General features: G+C 57.7%; 6 protein-coding genes across 6 annotated transcripts; 2 read left to right on the top strand and 4 right to left on the bottom strand.

The window, feature by feature from the left end:
* Window positions 1–38: 38 nt before the first annotated feature.
* On the bottom strand, window positions 39–524 carry BXZ73DRAFT_11136 (uncharacterized protein; the record flags this gene model as incomplete). Its single annotated transcript, XM_048017393.1, has 3 exons — window positions 39–167; window positions 227–430; window positions 483–524. Coding segments are annotated over 3 exons (375 nt in total), but the record flags the coding sequence as incomplete, so codon positions are not given.
* Window positions 525–3,487: 2,963 nt separating this feature from the next.
* On the bottom strand, window positions 3,488–4,478 carry BXZ73DRAFT_10835 (uncharacterized protein; the record flags this gene model as incomplete). The annotated part of the gene is made up of 5 exons (XM_048017142.1): window positions 3,488–3,708; window positions 3,759–3,833; window positions 3,894–4,086; window positions 4,149–4,360; window positions 4,418–4,478. Coding segments are annotated over 5 exons (762 nt in total), but the record flags the coding sequence as incomplete, so codon positions are not given.
* Window positions 4,479–6,672: 2,194 nt separating this feature from the next.
* On the bottom strand, window positions 6,673–9,662 carry BXZ73DRAFT_86554 (uncharacterized protein; the record flags this gene model as incomplete). The annotated part of the gene is made up of 8 exons (XM_048024245.1): window positions 6,673–7,158; window positions 7,186–7,310; window positions 7,365–7,702; window positions 7,930–8,523; window positions 8,573–9,027; window positions 9,095–9,250; window positions 9,302–9,485; window positions 9,559–9,662. The coding sequence occupies 8 exons, from the start codon at window positions 9,660–9,662 to the stop codon at window positions 6,673–6,675; spliced, it is 2,442 nt and encodes an 813-aa protein (XP_047882938.1).
* Window positions 9,663–11,455: 1,793 nt separating this feature from the next.
* BXZ73DRAFT_38567 (FMN-linked oxidoreductase) lies at window positions 11,456–12,895 on the top strand (the record flags this gene model as incomplete). The annotated part of the gene is made up of 4 exons (XM_048018222.1): window positions 11,456–11,623; window positions 11,676–11,745; window positions 11,816–12,398; window positions 12,451–12,895. The coding sequence occupies 4 exons, from the start codon at window positions 11,456–11,458 to the stop codon at window positions 12,893–12,895; spliced, it is 1,266 nt and encodes a 421-aa protein (XP_047882937.1).
* Window positions 12,896–14,029: 1,134 nt separating this feature from the next.
* Window positions 14,030–14,902, bottom strand: BXZ73DRAFT_95940 (uncharacterized protein; the record flags this gene model as incomplete). Its single annotated transcript, XM_048026944.1, has 3 exons — window positions 14,030–14,058; window positions 14,370–14,655; window positions 14,708–14,902. The coding sequence occupies 3 exons, from the start codon at window positions 14,900–14,902 to the stop codon at window positions 14,030–14,032; spliced, it is 510 nt and encodes a 169-aa protein (XP_047882936.1).
* Window positions 14,903–16,271: 1,369 nt separating this feature from the next.
* Window positions 16,272–17,320, top strand: BXZ73DRAFT_86552 (uncharacterized protein; the record flags this gene model as incomplete). The annotated part of the gene is made up of 3 exons (XM_048024244.1): window positions 16,272–16,355; window positions 16,407–16,581; window positions 16,638–17,320. 3 exons carry the CDS (start codon window positions 16,272–16,274, stop codon window positions 17,318–17,320), a joined length of 942 nt encoding a protein of 313 aa, XP_047882935.1.
* Between the last annotated feature and the right edge of the window lie 3,973 nt (window positions 17,321–21,293).

Below are 21,293 nucleotides of genomic sequence, written 5' to 3'. Positions count from 1 at the left end.
ACTGCCTCTTGCACGCCCACAAACAACTCTATGACCCGAAGCACCAGAAGTGCACGCCGAGTGGTAGGTCGACAGCGACAAGGCCCTGCACATCCCTGTTCTTGCTTTCCGGTGACCCAAGAGAGGTACCATCGCAGATGCCACGGTAGCGCGCCTTGTAAGTAGAACTTCCACTGTTGTATGATCAGGGTGAGCAAGTGGCGGATCATGACTATCGTCAACTCACCTTCAGCATTCCTTGCATGATCCATCCACAGCAATACACATCCCACGAGTACGGATCGAGCTCTATCGCCGGCTGTCTTCCGGGCCCGAGGTCCAAGATCTCGGAGAACTCGAAGTCGATGAGGTAGAGCTTATTCGCAACAATCTCCTGCCCGAACCTGGTGTCAGGGCGAGAAGGGTGCAGTATGTTCTGTGTGGCAATGTCCTGGTGGTCGAGTCAGATCGCGGAGAAGAAGAAGTAGACCAGAATTTCGTACAAGGTGCGCCACTCGTCGCCGATGAAGGTACGATATAGCCTGAGTAGGCGATAAGAGCAACTCGAGAGATTCGATAGGTAAACGGCGGAAACGTACTTCAAGTAAGAGACAGCACTTTGTAATCGTTGCGCTCAGAGACCAGTACATTGCGGCGGCTGGATCAAAGCGGCTAACTACGGGTAAGATGATGAGAGGCTTTTTAGCGTCCTCGATGGTCTTGCACGGAAGGATGAACTTTGCGGAGAGAGGGTAGCGTTGCAAGTACTGATAAATTGCAACTTCGTTACCCATCCTTTTTCGGGCGGCTTTGACAAAATATCCTGGTTCCACACCGTCTTCGGTCACAAACGCACGTCCCTGAGGGTAAGTCTGAGCGATCGGGTCGACTAACATCGAGGGGAGAGGCATACTGGACTTTCGGCGTGGCGTGGTTCAATCCCACGACACCTCAGTTCAGAATGATCCACTATCCATGCCGGTGGTGGTGTGTTCCAGTCGCTGTCTGCAATGTCGGAGTCTTCACTGTAACATTTGTTCTGTAGCATCGTGGTAACAGTGCGAGGAATGACCAGAGCGTCACGACACGCCGGCATTATTAAAATTTCCGGTCGTCAGATATTCATCTTGAAATGTAATCCGAAATGCTACGTTTCCGAACACATTTCAGACGTGAGAATACGAAGGATTTCGCCTCTTCACAAACACATCATTCTGACAGTCGTTCCAGAAGCGCAGAAACTTGACGTTTCGGACGACGAGGAATGACAATAGAAATTTGAAGTTTCGAGGCACGTGGAACTTTGAGTTTCTGTCGACGAGAAATGATGAACCAATGGGGAGCCATCATTTCTTCCTCTCAGATACTTAAAGTTCCACGCATTCTAGAACTCTAAATTCCCGTTGTCATGCCTAGCAACGAAAAACAATAAGTTCCTGTGCCTCCAGGATGTTTCTCAGAACATTGCATTTCTGCACGGACGAGATACTTCATTTGTACGTAGTTGGAACGGGGTTAGAAACGTAACATATCTGATAACATTCCGCCCAACATATCTGATGACCGGAAATTTTGATATTGCCGGCGTGCGAGCGTGCCCGCAGGTGCCCGCGCCGGGCCGCCGCCAGCACGTTGTGGCGCGCAGGACAAGGCGCCCGATCAGGCGCCCACCAGCCCTGCTCTCGACTCCGACCTGCCCCGAGCGCGCGATTCCTCTGACCCCTTATCGCGGACGGTACCCTCGATCGCCACGACCGAACTGTCGCCCGGTATGTCCAACCATCCGCTGTTCACCTGTACCTCACGGTTTTTTGATCAATTGATCTGGGATCACCCCCCCCGGGTGATTCCCCTTCCGGTAACTGCAAATGTCTGTAAGCCTGCAAACCGTAGAGCCTCTACGGAAAACGATCAAGATACCTTGTTGGGAAACGTTGGAACGGGGCACATGCCTAAGTCCTCTCCCCCTTGTCCCCGACATCCCCGAGGGCCCGGCCCAGCCTCCCCCGCGCTCTCCGGCCCACGTGAGCGGCTTCCCGCGCTGTGCCCCCTGATAGCCGCGCCCGCTGGCGCCTTCCGTTGTGCCGCCCGCCCGTGATGGCCGCCCCCGCCCCCGTGCTCGCCGTTCCCGACAGCGAGCTCGCTGTTTCCCCTGCCCCTCCCCTTCCCCTTGTCCGATTCGCTTCGTTTCTTTTTTTATGTACTCGTATTGATAATGCGCATCTATTTACAAACCTCGCCTTTCTGACCCGCCCACCGTGGTGCCCCCACTGACCTCTACCGCCCGCCGCCGCCCGCCGCCCTCCGCATATGGAGCGGGGAGGACATTATGTCAGCATACTCAACGCCAAGAATAGGGAGATGTCTGATTGCGCGCGCGCACCGTGTGGTCAGGCACCGTGGAGACGGTTGATGCGGTGCGTGGCGCCCGTGCCATCAGCACGAGGCTGCGCGCGGGCGCCCCAGACTCAACGCCGCCTTTTGATGGCAGTCGAAGCGCCATCAAGATAGTCGATAATGATTGACTTCCCTCTGCTGCTGCCTCATAATGAAAAGTCAAACAGAAGAATGTACCTCACAAAGACCTGCAGGGAGTGCTTCATAGTAGACGTGCCCTAGCAGCTTCTATGTTTACCATCAAAGCTATATCTCAGGCACAACGATGGGAACAATGCACACATTTCATTGACATCAACACAACGTGCGTGCATCGACTCAGACATACGACATAACAATTTACATAGAGTACTCAAGCTACGTTCTCGTGCCCGCCAGCCTGGGCAGCCCTGCGTGCAAGAGTCCGCGCATTGGGACCCCTTGAGATTCCTTTGTCCTTGCGGGGCTTGCGGGGCGGCTTCTGTGGGAGGAGCGCGCTCTGAACGCTTGCGATGTGGTTGAAGGGGTCGGGGACGGCGCCGAGGGGTTCAGCGGTATGCGGGCCGGGAGGAGGCGCGGAGGGAGGAGGCGCGGAGGGTACAGCCATGGGCGCGGCCTGGAACACAAAGGTGAACGCGGCCGGCGTGGTGGAGAACATGGGCGATGGTGGGGGCGGCGCGGGCGCAGTGTAGGACACGGGCGCAGTGTAGGACGCGGGCGCGGGCGGTGCAGAGGACGCGGGCGTGGGCATGGTGGGGGACGCGGGGGAGGACGTGGTGAAGGACCCGGGTGCGGACGGCGTGGGCGTGGTAGAGGACGCGGTCGAGGGCATGGTGGACGGCGCGGCTGCGGATGGCGCAGATGTGGTGGAGGACGCCAGCGTCGGCGTCGGCGAAGAGAACAATGTGGGCGAAGAGGACGGTGCGGGCGAAGAGGACGGTGCGGGCGAAGAGGACGGTGCGGGCGAAGAGGACGGTGCGGGCGAAGAGGACGGCGCGGGTGCGGGCGCTGGAGAGGCCGCACGCGAGGACATGGTGGGCTCGGGATTGAATACTGGCTGCTGGAGGGAGACGATAGCGTCCGCATTGAATGTCACCGCGACAGGGTTCAGACCGGCATCGTAAGCCTGTCGCCAGGCCGTATGCTCGTTGTTCGTGAGCGTCTGGAAGTGCGTGGTGTCATTCTCCCATGCCGAACGAAGCGTGTTGAGGAATTTGAGGGAGTTGAAACGGCCGGGGGCCTGGAACGACTCCAGCGGCCAGTTCTTGAGGACAATGCCGAGCTTGTAGGTAATCCTCTTGGGGAAGTCGGTGTACGACATCGCGGAGGGGTTCCCCCGGGTCGACGTCGCCTCTAGAGGGCAACAATGAGCAAGTGAAAGATACAAGTGGGCGGGAACTTACGAAGCTTCTCCAGGATTATGGCACCTATCTTGGACTTCAGTTCCAGGACTGTATTCTTGTGCTTCTTCGTCAACCCTGTGTAGCCACACTATAATAAGGACTTGAAGAGGCCACCACATGTTTGTATGTACGTACCGTTGAGTCCTGTGAGGCACCAAGCTTCGATGCGCGAGGACAGCGTGCCCAACGTCGCGCCAGTGAGGAGCTCGATGAACTCCTCGACGCGCGCGCTAGTCCGGTAGACCCAGGGCTTGAGGTAGTTGGCTCGCTCACCACGGCACGCAATGAGCAGAAGCTCCACGCCAGTGCGCTCGTGGAGATCATCGAGCTGCGGTGTGAGTGGGTGTCAGCGAGGGGGACGTGGGGGTACGAGGGAACCAGACAACGCACCTCTTGGACCACCTTCATCAATGTTGCGCGCGCATCATTAAAGTTCGCGATGGGCAGGTTGGGGACGGCGCGCCCACGCTCCTCGCGCCGCTCGTTGAGTTCTTCAACCGTGTCACGGCACATTTCTTCCCGGTCTTGCTCGGACATCGCGTGCCAGCGTTCGGCCAAGTTCTTGATGAACTCGGACGACACGACATCATTCGTGTTCATCTCTGACAGGTAGGCGTTAAGCTTGAAGTGCGCAAGAGTGGCGATAATGCATGACGTACCTTTGTTATGCTGGCGAAGCTCCTTGCTGACGAAGGCGTTCCAGAGCGACAGCGCTCGCGGCTCCTTGAAACGAGAGTTGCTCTGGTGGAGAATAAGACGGTAGTACCATACCGCGCTGTGCTTACCCAGCTCCTCATGGAGCGCGACGGCATGGTCCCAGACCTCATCGCGGATGGAGTCAAGCTTGTCGTTGAGCGTGTTCTTGTACAGCCGGGACTTTTCACGAATGGCTTTCTTCTCCGCATAAGAAAGCTTCGGCCGTGTTCGCGCTGCGAGGACCACGGCTTTTTGACGCGTCGCCTTCCCACCTTGCGCGCACCTTTAGATAACTTCTCGAGGCCGCTATGGTTGTTCGACGCGGAGGCGTCTGCTCTGGCGCGCGCCATGCCGGCAGCGGGGACGGGGAAGCGGAGGGAACACGGGAATAGAAGCGGGGGTGTGGGAGCGAGGAGGCTGGTTGCTGGAAGAGACCAGGGGCAGAGTGACAAAAACACCGCCCTGGTTGTTGACTGGAACACGTGATGAAGTCAGCCAAAACATTATTCCATTCCTTACTCATCGTTATCGGAGGGATACATGATGGCGTCGAATAGACGCTCTAACCGAAGCCCATCCCAGCCTTCGTGCTTGGAGCCGTCGTACGCAAATTCCTTGCGCGAGGACGCTCCAGCAAAGACCTGCAGCAGGAAAATAAGCTCGGAGCTGTCCGGGTTGAATTCCATGAGAATCCGCTCAGCCCTCGCGCCGAGCTCGATGGGGAACGGACGAGCTCCCCCGACAGCCTCTTCAGGGGGGATGAAGAGCAGGCGGATAGCCTCGGCGAGCGCACTGGGGCTGCGGACGTCTCCGTGATCGCGCGCGGGTGGCGCAATGTCCTCTCGAATGCTCGCGCCCTGTTCGAAGGCTATGGCTTATCAGTCGACATCAGGGTAGAGGGCAGAGAGTCCTACCGCGCACAAGCATATCGTCTGACTGAGGGGACTCCTGCTCGCGCTGCTTGCCATGCGATGGGGTGGGATACGACCAGTGGACCGAGCCTCGCGATGGCGTTGCGTGGGTCCGGGAGTGCGCCGCCCGCACAGGGGTGCTAGGAAGCGAAACCATCGCGCGGAGCGGGGCCGGGACGGGCTTGTCGATGTCGAAGTCGAAGGGGAAATTGTGGCCATTCTTCACCATCATGTACGCGATGGCGTTCGCCACGGAGAGGCCCTTCGTGTCGAAGCGCATGCAGCGTCCCTTGTACTTGACTTTTGGGTCGCCGTCTCCGATTTGAAGGCCGATGTGGGTCCTAAAGATAAGGTCAATACAATGAATATAATTGTATGCAGACGCTTACCAAGAGACCCCGAGAAAGACTCCCGCGTGACGACCGTCAAGGGCGATGCGGACACTGTAAATGGGCTGATTCCGGACGGAGACCTGCGCCTCCTGCACACGCCACGCCGCGAGATGCACATCGTCGGCCGGGGTTACGCGGAAGACAGAGTCGTTGAGACTGTCAATTGCCTCGGCGTCGTCGCGGTTCAAGCAGCAGACGACGATGGGGTAGATGCTGGGATCGTTTCCGATCCCAACTGCAGGCGGCCTGTACAGCGTGGGTGAGTGGATGACAGCTGTGAGAGTTCTTTCAATTGAAGAACTCACCGGGTACTCGTGATGCGTGACATCTGCTGTCCGTGTGCATTCGGGCCCAGTCGGACGTACCACGGGCCGTGAGAGGAGGCCTGGTCTGAGTTCGATACGTTGTGCATGCGTGGCGGAGGCAGTGATAAGGAGAAGAGGCGAAGGGAGGGGACGATCGATGGCAGGAAGCAACGTATAGCGGACTAGCGCCCACGCTTCCACACCGTGATCTCACGTGAAGTTGGTCTTCGGATGCTATACAGCATTCCCCTGACATCCGGGCATAAAAATGATACTTGGCGTGTATTTGTCATGCATGCCGGCGTGCACCCCGAGTATTTGATGCAGTGTTTCATGTGTCGTCAGTATGGCATGACACGCGGGGACGTTGCGTGCAGAAGATCATGCAACTCATTCCTCGAGTGTGCACCCAACGGTCATAAACCATGCTAGGACTGTCACAGCAAGATACAGGTCAGAATTTTGCCTGGAGCACTTAAAGTAAGCATAATAAAATACGGCACATGCATTTTCAGACCCCCAAACGCAGGGGAATAACATGTAGCTATGTTTTTGTTCCGCATACACACTGTTTCTGACGAGCGCTAGCACGTCTCGCGGGCAATCTAGTCTACTGCGCTATGTAATCGAGAAGCGCGCCCACCTGCGCCTGCGCATCGTCATCATACACCGCGTCGGACCCTATGTCGGCCTTGATCGTGTCCCGATCTGGGAAAATGCGGGGGATGGAGGGCTCCAAAGTGGCCGCTCTTCCCTCGCGGCGGCCCGGCGTCTTCTCGCCCTCGAAGCGGGGGTCGTTATGTAATTCTTCGAGAAAGGTTAGATTGTACATGTTCTGGGCCTCGCGGTGACGGATAAACTCCAGGGTTGGCCCATGGAGAATGTCGTTGGATTGCTTGAGTTGCTCGAGGAGAGCCGCGAAGTCCAGCTGCTCGTCGCGAATGTGCGTGTGGAGGCGGCGCGCATCGCGATACACGATCTGGATCTCCTCGCCGGCCCGCTGCAAGCGCCTCCAGGTCCCGATCGCCTCTCGGACTTCCGGCCGCGCCCAGGTTTTGCCGCTGACGTCATTCCATGATCCGTGCAGGAGAGCGAACTCTCGAATGAACGAATAATGGGATACCTGAGTCCAATCAACGAGGGGCTTCTGTAAGGCCCCAGCCAGCTTATTGTACGTCGCAATCGCCCGCCGAATCGCCGCGGACCTCTTTTGCATGTTCTTCGCGATATGAGTGCGCATTTTGTACCCTGTGTGCATGCTCAATTAGCTATCAAAGTTTGTATGATAACGCGATCACACACCTGTCTGCGCGAGATGTAGCTTGTGCAGTTCAAAGAGGCGTTGAATGACCAGGCGCTGAAGCTTTCCCAGCGCCTGGTGATAACGCCGAGTGGCAATGTACGCCTTTGCCTGTGTGTAGCGCGGGTCGGTGGGTAGCCATCGCGTCATATTCCACGTGTCTTCGATCTCGGCTAGTTCCTGATCGAGGGCATCGATCCGCGTGCGCAACGCGCGGTTGGCGCTCTCGGTCCGCCGCGTCTCCCTAGCGTGCGCGTTGTAGTCGGTGATTGGGCCCGTGTAAGGGGTCTGGAATGAAAGCCCGGTGCCCTCGGAGGACGAAGCGATGGGCGCGCTCGCGCTCGCGCCCGCGGCATTCTCGCCGCGCCCGCGGCATCCTCGCCCGTGCCCACCGCGCCCGCTCCCACCACGCCCGCGCCCACGGCACCCGGTGGCTGCTGCCCGAGCATAAAAGCCCGGGTCGCGGGGTTGCGCGTTGCCCGACTTGTGGCCGCGCGAGTCTTCTGGGTGTATTCCTCCCTGTGCGCGGGTCAGGACATGTCGCGGAGTAGCCAAAAGGGGACATACTTCATCTCCCTTAGGTCCTCTAGCCGCGCGACGTAGCTTAGAGCCCACTCATCCTGCGGGTTCTCGTCGCGCAGGGTCGCGAAATAGATGCGCTCTTCCTCGGCAGCCTCAATCAGCTGCGCTTCCGTCAGCTGGAGCTGGGGTAGTACTGTGCGCAAGAACTCCTCAGACTCCTCGATAATCTTCGTGGCTTGAAGGAAGTTGTTGCGGAGGAAGATTGCCAGATTTGTGTACTTCTCCTCATCCCAGCGACGGAAGTAAAGCGCGATCAGGGTGTGCCGGCGGTACTTGCTCGCATAGCAGATGATCGAAGCCAAGGCGTTTGATCCGCTGAAAATGCGCTCCATCGTTTCTAGGTCTTCGATGCCGGCACCGGCGATGACGTTGGGATGATGATGAAGCTGGCAGAGGTAAGAATGGGAGTACCCATGGAAAGCATTGACAATACACAGAGAACCACGCCTCCGGAATTCGGGACCTGCGCTGCTCCGTGCGAGGGTGCCTCCGAACACACAGCCGATGTCGTACCCGAGGAGAATATTGCCGGGCAACTCCGTGTTGATCTTGTCCACCATCGCGATCCCATACTTAGCGCTGGAAATGATCCGTTAGTTACACGCCTTACGCCGACATCATTACCTACAGTTCACCACTCTGGATCATATCCGCGATCCAGAGAATCCTCCCGTGCCTGCACGCGCTGGCGAAGATCCCGGTCTCGTCGAACCCACCCCACATCTTCTTCTTCTCGTCCGCAGCTGCCGCTTTCCAATTCGTGGCGCAGGGGCTTGGGGCACCCACTTCTCCATCCGTGGGATCTCCCTCAGTGTCCAGGAAGACCGGTGCAGGCTCGGGGGCCGGGTCCAGGGCATCAACGTCATCGGCATCCCCTCCGAGATCAGCGGTCGGCTTCGGCTGTGCCTGGCGTGCCGGGACTTGCTTTGCGAACCGATTGACGAACTCTGGGCCCAGGTAGTAGGTATTCTTGTGACGTCGCCGGTCCCCAACGTCTTGATACTTACGAAGGAGCCTCTTCAGAGAGTCGTTCGCGTCCATGCTACCCATGCGTTCGAAGCGGACGGGAATCTCATTCTCCAACTGTTTGAAAAGCCATCAGTGGTGCGCGCAATCGGCGCTTCTCCCGGCATGTACCGGGATGACGTACCTTGTACCCACATGGCGGGCATCCGAAGCGCGGACGCCAGTTCGGATCACCTCGTCCGAGCTTCTCCTGAATCTTGGCATCGACGTCATCGAGGACCTCCAAATAGATGTCGAAAGCATCCGCAAGTGCTGTGCGATAGTGGCGACGGTATACCATCTGGTATCTCTAGGTAAGTCTCACCACCAATCATACAATTAAGAGACTCACATAATACTTGTAACAGACGAGCTTGGCGAAAGCCTCCGTGCTGAAGGATGGCTTGACAAGCTTCAGGCACCGAAACAGTTCCAGCGTCGCAAACGATATCGCGATCGACGGCCCGATAGCGGTGTTGCCGAGATATCCGAGCAAGGCCAGTGCCTCGACCGTCCACTGGCCGGATGATACCTCCCTCTTCGTCGGAGGGTGTGTCTTCTCCAGGTGCGCTGCGCTTGCGCTCCCCTTGCCAGCCTGAAATACCGTACTTCCACTGCAGATATGCCGCCTTCAAGCGCGGGAAAACATGCTTCCAATTGTCGTCTCGCGCGCGGAGACGATCGCGCCAGGTGCGCTCATCTACCCTGTACATGATATGTTAGTTCTGCCCTCTGATCACAGGTCCTTCTACTCACCCTGTTGCCAGATTGTTTTCTAGAGCCATACGGAATGCCTCAACATCCGCGTCGTCCGCCCAAGCATCTTCATTGTCGTTATCCTCTCCTGCCGCGACGTCCGCGTCGTCTCCCATATGGCTAATGTCTCCGATATTGATGTCTTGCCCTTGCATTTCATCTATTTCAAACGCCGCCACTGCGGCTGCGCGATCTAAGCCGCTTAGATCTTCACACTGGTGAGTTTTTATCTGGCTATTGAGTTTGGAACGTACTGTTGACAAGGTCGCGACGCCGTTTCCGCACAGCATCGTCCGCAGCATCCAGGTCAACAGCGCGGATCGTCTCTTGTTTGGAGGTACGTCCACCTGGCCCTTTGTTCTTGCCACCCCTATTTCGGCTCCGTGGGCCCATGATAGTCACCCCATCTGAGACTCGGTTGCTGCCTGACTGCGAGAGAGACATGGTGGTAAGTCAGCCTCTCAATCACTCTATCGAAGGTATTATACTGTGATCATTATCGACTATCTTGATGGCGCTTCGACTGCCATCAAAAGGCGGCGTTGAGTCTGGGGCGCCCGCGCGCAGCCTCGTGCTGATGGCACGGGCGCCACGCACCGCATCAACCGTCTCCACGGTGCCTGACCACACGGTGCGCGCGCGCAATCAGACATCTCCCTATTCTTGGCGTTGAGTATGCTGACATAATGTCCTCCCCGCTCCATATGCGGAGGGCGGCGGGCGGCGGCGGGCGGTAGAGGTCAGTGGGGGCACCACGGTGGGCGGGTCAGAAAGGCGAGGTTTGTAAATAGATGCGCATTATCAATACGAGTACATAAAAAAAGAAACGAAGCGAATCGGACAAGGGGAAGGGGAGGGGCAGGGGAAACAGCGAGCTCGCTGTCGGGAACGGCGAGCACGGGGGCGGGGGCGGCCATCACGGGCGGGCGGCACAACGGAAGGCGCCAGCGGGCGCGGCTATCAGGGGGCACAGCGCGGGAAGCCGCTCACGTGGGCCGGAGAGCGCGGGGGAGGCTGGGCCGGGCCCTCGGGGATGTCGGGGACAAGGGGGAGAGGACTTAGGCATGTGCCCCGTTCCAACGTTTCCCAACAAGGTATCTTGATCGTTTTCCGTAGAGGCTCTACGGTTTGCAGGCTTACAGACATTTGCAGTTACCGGAAGGGGAATCACCCGGGGGGGTGATCCCAGATCAATTGATCAAAAAACCGTGAGGTACAGGTGCCGCTGTTCGTGGCGGCAGAGAGTCCGACTATACGCGATATACTTATGTGAGTCCACGAGAGTGGGGTCCAGATCGCAGATTGGAAGTGTGTCGGTATGAAGCCGTCGCAGCGGCATAACCCCTCCGCACGGCGCAAACACATCGTCGTGGGTGCTTCTCACAGGCAAACCACGTCGTGGGATACGGCGACACTACTTGTCCGTCTATCGAAGTCTTTGATGCCGGTGAAGTCCTTTACTCATCTCTCAGCAACTATAAGCTTACAAATCACCAGAGCTGAGATTGTGTTTCGAATCACGCTGGTTATTGCGCCCAAAACCCACTGGTTGACAAATACCCGATCGGGAAACGATGGATTTGTAGGCTGCCGAATGACTCAGCAACTCGCCGTTCTCGGGCTGCAATGGATCGACTCTGAAGGACTGTCAGCCACCGTTTCTCGACAGCGTATATAAAGAAGGATCGCTATCTCACTGCCGGGGTACTGCCCAACCTCGTCTTTTCCGTCCTTCCTCTGGCTTTTCAGGATGTCCCAAGCGTATGACTTTGCTGCCGCTCCGGATGTGCCTTACTTCACTCCCGCGCAAGTTCCAGTCGCGGGAACCGGACGCCCTGTCAAGGACTCGACAAAGCCTCTTGCAAAGCTCTTCCAGCCTCTCAAGATCCGGGGGGTAGAGTTCCAGAACCGCCTATGGGTGAGTGTCAAAATCACCTGTAATCCCCTGAGATTCGCTTACCAGCCCACAGGTCTCCCCCATGGACATGTGCACTTCAGACGTCCGCGACGGCATGATGAACCTCTGGCACATCACATCACGTATGTTTCGTTAGAATTATCCCTGCTCGCCGTTTAGACATCGCACTAACGACTTCATCCCGCTGCACAGTCGCCTCGAAGATCATCTATGGCCCCGGTCTGACGATCATCGAAGCTGCCGCAGTGACCCCGGAAGGCCGTATCACGGTGCACGACCTAGGGCTCTGGTCGGACGCGCACGCCGTGCCGATCCGCCAGCTCGCCGGGTTCACCCACAGCCAGGGCCAGAAGCTCGGCATCCAGCTCGGCCACTGTGGCCGCAAGGGCACCATTGCGCCCATCTGGCACGCCGGCCACGAGGTCGTGCCGTCTTCTCGCGGCGGCTGGTCCGACGAGCTCGTCGCGCCCTCAGCCGTTGCATATCCCCCGAGCGTGGGGGAGGAGGGTGCGGTGCCGCATGCGCTGACGAAGGAGGAGATCAAGACGCTGGTCGGGAAGTGGGCGGAGGCGGCACGGCGCGCGGTCGACGCGGGCGTGGACGTCATCGAACTGCACGGCGCGCACGGATTCTTGATCCACAACTTCCTGAGCCCCGTGTCGAACAAGCGCACCGATGAGTATGGGGGCAGCCTCGAGAACCGGGCGCGATTCTTGTTTGAGGTGGCGGACGCCATCCGAGGTGTCATTCCGAGCACAACGCCTCTGTTCCTCAGGTGAGACGCTTCGGTGGGATGCGATAACGACTAGATGCTGACCTTGATGCAGGGTATCTGCGACCGACTGGTTGGACAAGGTGCTCCCCAACGAGCCATCGTGGACGCTCGACGAGACCATCAAGCTCGCGAACCTGCTTCCGGAGCACGGTTTCGATTTGATCGATGTCTCGTCTGGAGGGACCGACCCCGGCCAGAAGATCGAATTCATCGGTGGGCCGGCGTATCAGGCTCATCTGGCGGAAGCAATCAAGAAGTCCGTCGGCGACCGCCTCTTGGTCGCGGCGGTGGGTGGGATCGCGACTGGTAGTATCGCGGAGGAGGTGCTGCAGAAGGGCCAAGCGGACGTGGTTCTGGTCGGGAGAGCGTCTTTGCTGAACCCCGCGTTTGTGCTCGATTTTGCGAAGGATCTGGAAGTGGATGTGAAGATTCCGCATCAACTAGACTGGGCAGTACACGGGAGGAATAGCATGTGGAGATGGTTGGACTCCGCATAGTAGAGGATTGCATGTACTTAGAATCACTAGAGTGCTTCCACGCTTGCCAGTGCGGTTGAGCATTGGAGAGTCCGAGCTACTACACCCGTCGATGCAGCCATCACCGAGGCGGTGTTTGGATATTGCATCCAGAGCAAAGAGGAAATATGCGAGTCTTGGCAATGGCCATGGAATCTGCTTACTGAGCATGAAGATGCATGTTTCACAAGCAGCGTTCTTTGTTGCTCGACACGGGTGAATGATGACCATCCTTGCAAGGAATCCATATTATGGACTCTGTCGCTGTTGCAATCACCACGAGAGTGCCACGAGTAACTTGGACGATCAAGAAAGCGAATTTGACTAACTACTACGCGCTTGGACAGGACACCAATTGATCTCGCGCAACACATGTTCGACACGACTGCGGCACACAGCCTTCCAGGCTTCAAGAGGGGTGCTCTCGCTTGATACCAAACGGTCAGCTTTCAGATCTCAGATTCTTTTTTATCTTTCGACACGTACGCTGTTACCATATATATCTTGCCGTCCTCGCTGCCCTAGGTACACAGTACACAGTGGCCCTTTATTTGCACCCGCTGCGACTCCTTCTTCTAACGCCTCTCCTCGACAGTGACCGCCGCGTCCATGGGTTCCCTTGTACCTCGACTGGCGAATGGCTTCCAAGCTCGAGACACTTCGGTCAGTCACACAGGGGTGATTTCTTCCTTGGTATGTTCTGGAGTTTTCTCAGAAGTTAGGCTCCTGCTCACCATCGCATCTTAGTGCGCGCCAGACTGCACGTTCCCCGGAACCACTGTTCTCCTTACTTTCACCACCCTGTCCTCCTCGAACCTCGGCACGACTTCGTCCGCCACCACAGCGTCTTCCGTGTCAACAACAGCGGAAGCGACCCCAACCCCTACGACCACGCCAGACACCGGTGGTGTAAACAAGTCGATGGGCCCGAGCGCGCTTGTGTGTGGGATGGCCAGAGTCGGAGGGGCCCTGCTGATAGTCTAAAGAGCAGCTTGCTTCGAAGCTTGATGTCCTATCTATGTACTGCGACTGCGCGAATGTTCACGTCCACGCGATTCATTCACAGCCGGTGCGCTCCCCGACAACACCCAGCAAGCACGTAAGTGGCCGTGTCAATTACTGCCGCGCAGTCTGCGGCTGTCCACCTGCGGAGGCCACAAGACAGCGTGCGCCAGCGACAATGTATTCGCATACCGGCACAGCAAGGGTATTCAACCAGAAAACATCTGAGCTCCAACCACTCTGGGCCTCAAACGACTTGCACCTCTCGTGCCCCCTACCTATCTTTCCGACCGAGGCTCGAGCCTGAGCTCGAGGCCCGAGCCACCGCGTCCGCTGCGCCTGTATCCGCCTCCCCGGCACGCCCCTTCCCCACGAGCGCCCCCGGGCCCGTCAGCGCCGCCGCCACCGCGGCGGCCTTGATCGTGCCCGCCGACAGCTGCGCGTACCCGCGCACGGTCCGCCCCGCCCCGCGCGCAGCGCCCCTCGTCGTCGGCCGTCTGCGCGAGCGGCTTGTCGATCGCGGGGGCGGGGAAGGCGGGGGAAGAGACGAGGAGCACGGTCTCGTGGTCCGTCGTGCGGAGGGTGCGGGCGGTGGTGGCGAAGTCGGGGAGGAGGGTGAGCGAGTCGGCCTTCTTCTGGATGATGATGGGACCGGAGAAGGAGGGCGGGAGGAGGACGGTGATGTCTCCGGATTTTGACTCGACATGGAGATCTAGACAGTATCGGAGGTCGACGTCGCGCTGTCGGTGTGTTCAGTTGCAGTCACGACCAGTGGAGAAAAACGGAACTCACAATGTTCATGATTACCGGCTCCGACCGGGTGGACGCATATAGTCGCACTGGTGTCCTCCGCCGGCGCGGTTCGTGCGTAGGCGGCCCGACAACGGCGACGTCCACCACGACGGAGAGCTTCAGCGATCGGAAAGCTGCGTTCAATTGCAGTGGGGACGTGCTTGTGCCCCAGACAGCCGCATATGCTTTGGACATGTCTGATGGCATCATGAGAGGCTGGGTTTCCAACGTTGTATCGACGTCGAACGAGCCTTGATAGGTACCGGGTTGAACGCATGTGAAGACGGTAAGCTGAAAGACTACTTGCCCGTGACCGCTTCGTTGCGCGCTAACATGTCGACGCCATTGATGACTTGTGGCTGCTCTGCCGTACCGCCTACTTGCGACGAGGGTCCGGGGGAGGGGCTGGTGGGACGAGGTTGCGCGACTTCCTCCGGGAAGTAAGCAGCGGTAAAGCTGTCCACGTCTGGCGGGGAAGATGCGAACGTTGGTGACTGGCGAGAAGCGGGTAGTGAAGTACTTGACGGAGCAAATGAGCTGGAGGAAAGATGGGGAGCTGGAGTGGGAGAATAATGCGCCGATTGGGAAGAGTTTTCCGACTGTTGGTGGAATAGATTTGGAGAGCCGTAAGGTGAAGACGAGGCTAAGTGCATGAGAGGAATAAAGGTCGAAGACGACGCTACAGGTTCGCTCAGCGCGGCCCTCGTGAGTGGGGGAGGAGACGGTACGACATCGTGGTGAGCCTGTGCAGCCGCGAGAGGGAGGGTACTGGGGGCGGAAGCTGCCTGTGCAGGAGAGGGCCCAGGTTCGAGGAGGGAATACGGAGGGGGAGGGGCGTCATCTTCAGACGTGCCTGCCTTTGTTTCTTGTCGGCATACATGCGAGGGGGAAGAGTGAGATACGCACCCTGAGTTCTAAACGCGTGGCCGCAGTCGTCTCTGTGCAAGGGCAAGGGAGGTCCGGGGTCAGATCCTGAGAGAGCACATAGGCACGCACCATTCGATGCCACCACATTGTTCAATCCCTCCGGTGCGACTATCATGAAGACGTTGGCGGCGAGGGCGGTGAGGGCGTTTGCAGCGGTGGTGGTCTGAGGAAGACGACTTGTTTCAGGCGATCGACTTGGAGGTGCTATATAGCAGGTTCCAGCCGTCGAAATCGGACACCGGCTTTGGAGGCGGAAGGCATTGAGGGCGAGCGAGGGCGAGATGATCAAGAAGTGTGGCGTGCGCACTGCTGTGGGTCGGCTGGTGGGTCGTTATCTGATAAGATCCACGGGCATCTTCGCTGCCACCACCTTCGAGATCTCCTTCAGTAATTAAGTGCGCTGAGCCCTGCCATCCTGCGCTCGCTCATTCACTGGTTTTTCCCTAGAGCAAGCCAGTCCCGCCGGGATTCCGAGCAGGCGGTCCATGCACGGTGCGATAGATCGAAGGCAGTGCGTAAGTTCACGGCTGCGCCGTGGCATGTCAAAGCCCTGCCTTCCGCAGGCGATAGCTCTGGGCCGTAGCGCATCCTACTTATACCCTCGACTCTCGTCCTTCGCCCCATCCCTTCATTCAATATGATTGTCGTCAACACCCATTCCCAAGACGCGTGCGACGTCAAGTCCCCGCCCGTCCCTGAAAAACATCCACGGCCTGCTGAGGTGAGTCGCTTGCTCTGCTGTGCCTTCAACGTTGGCCAATCGAGCCTGCAGGCCCCCTCTCCTCGGGTAGAGTCCGCGCTCCCTCCCCCTCCCCCATATTCTCCCCCTGCTGGTCCCAGTCGCGTCCCCGAACCGACCCCAGTGCGCTCGGAGCCGATCTTCCAGCCTCACAACCCCCAGACCGTCAACCGTTTTGAGGTCTTCTCAAAGCATGCCCCAGTCTCAGGTGCGTCTTTCCCGACTCACTATATGCGCACCACGCCTCACGCAAGACCATGAAAGGCACCTACCTTATCGACCCCGCCCTCCCCTCTCCCACCTCCGGCCTCTCTTGCCGCATGTGCCGGGAGCAGGACCGCGCCTGGGGCGAGTCGCACCACAAGTCCGACGTCCACGCCTCCTTCACCACCCGGCACGGCGCCCTCACCCTCGACCTCGCCCTCGTCGCCCCGCCCTTCGCCTACGGCCGCGAGCCGACCCGCGTCGACGTCCACAGCCAGCACGGCCGTATCCTCCTCGACGTGCACGACGCCGCCCCCTCCCGCGCGCTCGACCTCCTCGTCGAGACCGCGTACGGCAAGATCACCGTATACCTCCCGCCCACATTCTCCGGCCCGCTCGTCATCGGCACCCACCACGGGAACGCGAGCCTGCTCCCCAGTCTCGCCGCGCGCACGCGCACGCTGCGCGCGACGGACAGCGAGACGCTCTGTGTCGTTTCCGCGCCCGGGCAGCCCCCGAACGCGCTCGTGGACATCAAGGCGACGGACCCGGGCCAGGACCGCGCGCTCGTCCGCTCGAAGCACGGCAAGATCCTCATCGGCATCAGCGGGGTCGACCGCGAGCCTGAAGCGGCACGCGGCGGGGGGCTGTTCGAGACGCTGGGGCGGATCCTCGAGAGTCAAGGCGCGGCGTTCGGGACGTATGTCGCTGAGGGCAGGCGCGCAAGCTGGAGAGGAAGCTGACGGAGCGTGGGGAGACGATCTCACGGCACATCGACACCCAGGTGGAGAGGCAGAGGCAGAAGACGACGTCGATAGAGGCGAGAAAGTGAGATTGAGTGCTGGTCTTTCGTACGTTGCGTCTGGGTCTCGTGTTTCTTCGTTCTATGTTCTGGATACTACACCTATGCTCTCTGATCCTCTGTATTTGTACGGCGCATTTACTTACCTCTCTGTCCTATCATAGCCCTGTCTGTGCCTTTATTGATTATGGAACAGACTCTTAACTGGCTGACTGGTTTCGAACGGCCACGACATCGGCGTTCACAGTAAGCGTTACGTCATCTTCGATTCAATGGCCTCTCAGCTTTCGTTTCTGGACTAGTAGGACTATTAATCCCGGTCGCCGTTCAATACAGCGACTCTGATGATGAGTACTTGTATCCTTCCCTTTCCTTGAGGATGTCGGAGCCTGCACTACCTTCCGGCCACCCGTATGCCTGCGATTGGCAAAGCCCTTCACTATTACGGTCTACAGTAGTGATTCGCCAGGTGCATCCGTGGTGACAGCCTACCAGCAGGTGCGGATGCATCTGGTGCCGGCACCTCGGGCAATAAGTCCGATCTGCCGGCGTGATATTCGCAGTAAATGGAAGGGCAGCGCTACATTTTTGGATCATGCCACTTGCCTTTATCTTGAGGTGAAAGGCTGCCTTTCGCGCCCAGATATACAGCTACGGTCACAAAGCTTGTCCAGGCGCCGAAAAAACGCGACGGGCGTCGAGAGAAATCGAAAATAAATCAAAAATGGTCGGAAAATCGCCCAGCGTCGTTCTCTCCCTCCTGCATCACGCTAACAGCTTCTAGAGTCCCTGGAAGGCCGCAAAAACGTGTGCGGGTCCACTTGGGTGTGTTTCGAGCTGGTTCTACATGGTCTCCAGCCGGTCTTGACGCCATCACAGCATACAGTGGAACAACCAGTCCGACTGTGACACCGAGCCTGCGGACATCTTCGACGGTAACGAACCAGTCGATAATGAACGGGAACTAGAGTGTTCATGGAGCGGCACGAAGTGGAGCTCTCCCGATGTTCAGGCTGGAGACGGAGGCGCAGGCGCGATGGACCATGACGATGAGCTCTTCGCAAGGTCGGATGATTCTCATGGTGCGTTTCTGGTAGTTTGACACAGCAAACCAATGACAACCCTTCGGTCGAGCGTAACACGTAAGGGCCGGCATGAGTGAGAACCGGTTTCCGGGCAGGTTGTATGTTGCGGGCAAGACAGCGCGCTCTCCGACGGGGGCCCGTCCAGGTGGTCGTTCGAGAGCGTCATTGTTGACGTTGATGCCTGCTTCATCGACGAAGACAAGCTGAGACGAAGTGTACAAACGCCGTACATCGGGGAGCCACTGAATGTGTCAGTGTGCGTCACGCTGTTTGGCGATCTTCCGTGTGCAACTTACGGAGCGTAGACGGGGAAACGAGCAGTTCCCGTACGACGAAGAGTCTGTCTACGCTCCTGTCGACATAGAGTGAAGGGTCTTCTCAAGCTAGCTCTTCCTGGTCTCGCATATGGCAAGTGAGCCTTGAACGTCGTCCACAACACGCGCAATCGGGGGAGGAAGAGCCATAGTAATCAACAGAGTAGTCATTGACCCAACGTCGAATGCTCCAACTAGATACCGGCAACGCCGCAGCAATGAGCTCCCTATCCCATCCGATCCCGACAAGCTCCTTGGCCTGTGGCCCGCCGGGAACTTCAACTGAATGGTTTTGGAAGACCATGACCAGCTCCTGTGCACGAGTACATGAATAAGCGATGCCTGAGACAAGAGAGGGATAGTGGAGGGATAGATGCGTGCAAGATAAGAGTGTGATGACACGTACCGTGTTTCCCGTGCCCAGATATCTGCCCTGCCACTTGCAACCCAAGAAGAAGATGATGAGAGCACGGAGGCTAGCCACGGGTGCACTGGTGTCGAATGGTGTCGAGGCCGGCTGGGGACCATGTAAAACCAGCTCGAAACGCACCCAAGTGGACCCGCACACGTTTTTACGGCCTTCCTGGGACTCTAGAAGCTGTTGGCATGATGCAGGAGGGAGAGAACGACGCTGGGCGATTTTCCGACCATTTTCGATTTATTTTCGATTTCTCTCGACGCCCGTCGCGTTTTTCGGCGCCTGGACAAGCTTTGTGACCGTAGCTGTATGCTGGAAAGTTTTGCCAAATGAAACATTTCCCCCAACATTTCCCTTTGTTGCGTGACACTGTGTTGAGGTTTCCTTTGTGAAACATTGATGAAGTGGGAGCGGAATGTCACATTTCGCACACATTTCACGTGCCTGCCACCTTGGTACGACAACTCGGCGTTACAGCCGGTGTTGATCTTCGCGCGCGAACCCTGTACAGCTAGATGAACTGGCAGGGGCTTCGCAAGCTCTTCTGTGCGTAATCCGAGCTGGTGCGCGAGCTTCGCGGACATGAAGTCCGCCAACAAGCCGGTGTCGAGGAGTGCGCGAGCTAGATGGCCCGCAATATTGACCACAATAGTCAGGGACTCGGGAATGACGCGCGTGAAATCGCGTGGAGTAGCCGCGTTACGTTGGACGGCTGCGTATGGAGCGGCCGCGTAAAGCCCCACTCCTTCCTCGCTATCCACCATGTCGCCCTCCTGTCCTCCGGGCAGTTCCATCGTCTCTGGACTCCCGATACCTAAAGGCTCGGTCTCGTCATCCTCGTGAGTGTGATTCCCGACTGCTCTCTGCCGTTTCTCACACTGCCATGCGTACCATCCAGCTAGGTCGAACTCTCGGTCCTCGAGGAGCTCTTGGCTGCAAAAGACGTTCCAGCGCAGGTACGAGTCCATGATTTGAACGCCCTGCGCCCTCGGGGACACCCAGAACCCACAGAACCCCGAGGTTTCCTCGCAGCGACAGCCCTCAGGCTCGTCGTGCTCACACGGCCTCGGGTGGCTGATCGCGAGGATGGTCCTTGCGCCCTCCGCCAAAGGGTACCGCATGAATGCGCCCGGGGAGCTCGTCAAGCAGCCTCCGAACTCCACTACGACCTGCTCGCAATACCACTGGACAGGGTCGAAGTCAGGGCGACGCAGCTCGTGCATGGGCAGCAGTGGGAGCTCGTCAAAGTCGTCGCCCCAGACGATATAGTTCCCTTCACCATCCTCGGTGAGTAGGTACTCGCGGAGGTCGGGATCATCTTCCGTTCCTGGGACATAAGGGCCATGCTGATTGAGCAATGCAGCGGCCATACGGGCGTACAAGTCCCCAACTAATATATCATTGTGGTTATTTTTTCGTCTAATGTGCACTGTGAAAGAGTCCTGAAATGTATGCTGTAAATTCTTATCAGACTCTGTTTGATGGTGTAATCCCCCAATCTGCCCCCCATTTGTTCCCCTGATCCAATTACACACAATGCTCCGATATTACCTTGTGAATTCGATCTGAACTCGCCTTCAACATAGCTTTAAGATGCAAAAACAACCATGTCAAACGGTGCAGAACTGGTGAAGATGTTGCATCGGAGCCCAGAATGTACCACTGGGCTGCAATGTGTGGGCTAAAACCTCTTCACATAACCCCTATGCAGACATGCAAGGGATGGACCACCCACCCCCACATGTGGCAGAGGACCTTAGTGATGTCTTAGATCATACCGAAACATGTTCCATGTGTTATTGCACTGGTTGAATGAGTGTGTGTGCTCAATTGCATGTTTGTGCAAAGTAAGAGGTCTGGTTGTGGAGTAAAATGGGCCCTGTCTCAGCTGCAGACACCATTACTTCCTCAGTTCTCCACCGATTTCAATGATTCTTGCTGTGTTGGATAGGCACTCTTATGCCTTTATCAGATCTGTCTAGTAAACCATTATCAGATGATGATGTGTGTGTAAATCAGGGTAATATGTGCCAGAGAGATAAGGATTGATAAGAGTAAAGAAAGCACTGATAAGACATTTAGTTGTAAGATAAGAAA

This window comes from Epithele typhae (assembly GCF_022376455.1).
Source record: "Epithele typhae strain CBS 203.58 chromosome Unknown BXZ73scaffold_2, whole genome shotgun sequence".
Classification (NCBI taxonomy): domain Eukaryota; kingdom Fungi; phylum Basidiomycota; class Agaricomycetes; order Polyporales; family Epitheliaceae; genus Epithele; species Epithele typhae.
Note: the sequence above shows the minus strand (reverse complement) of the source record. Positions and strands in the feature narration are given on the sequence as shown.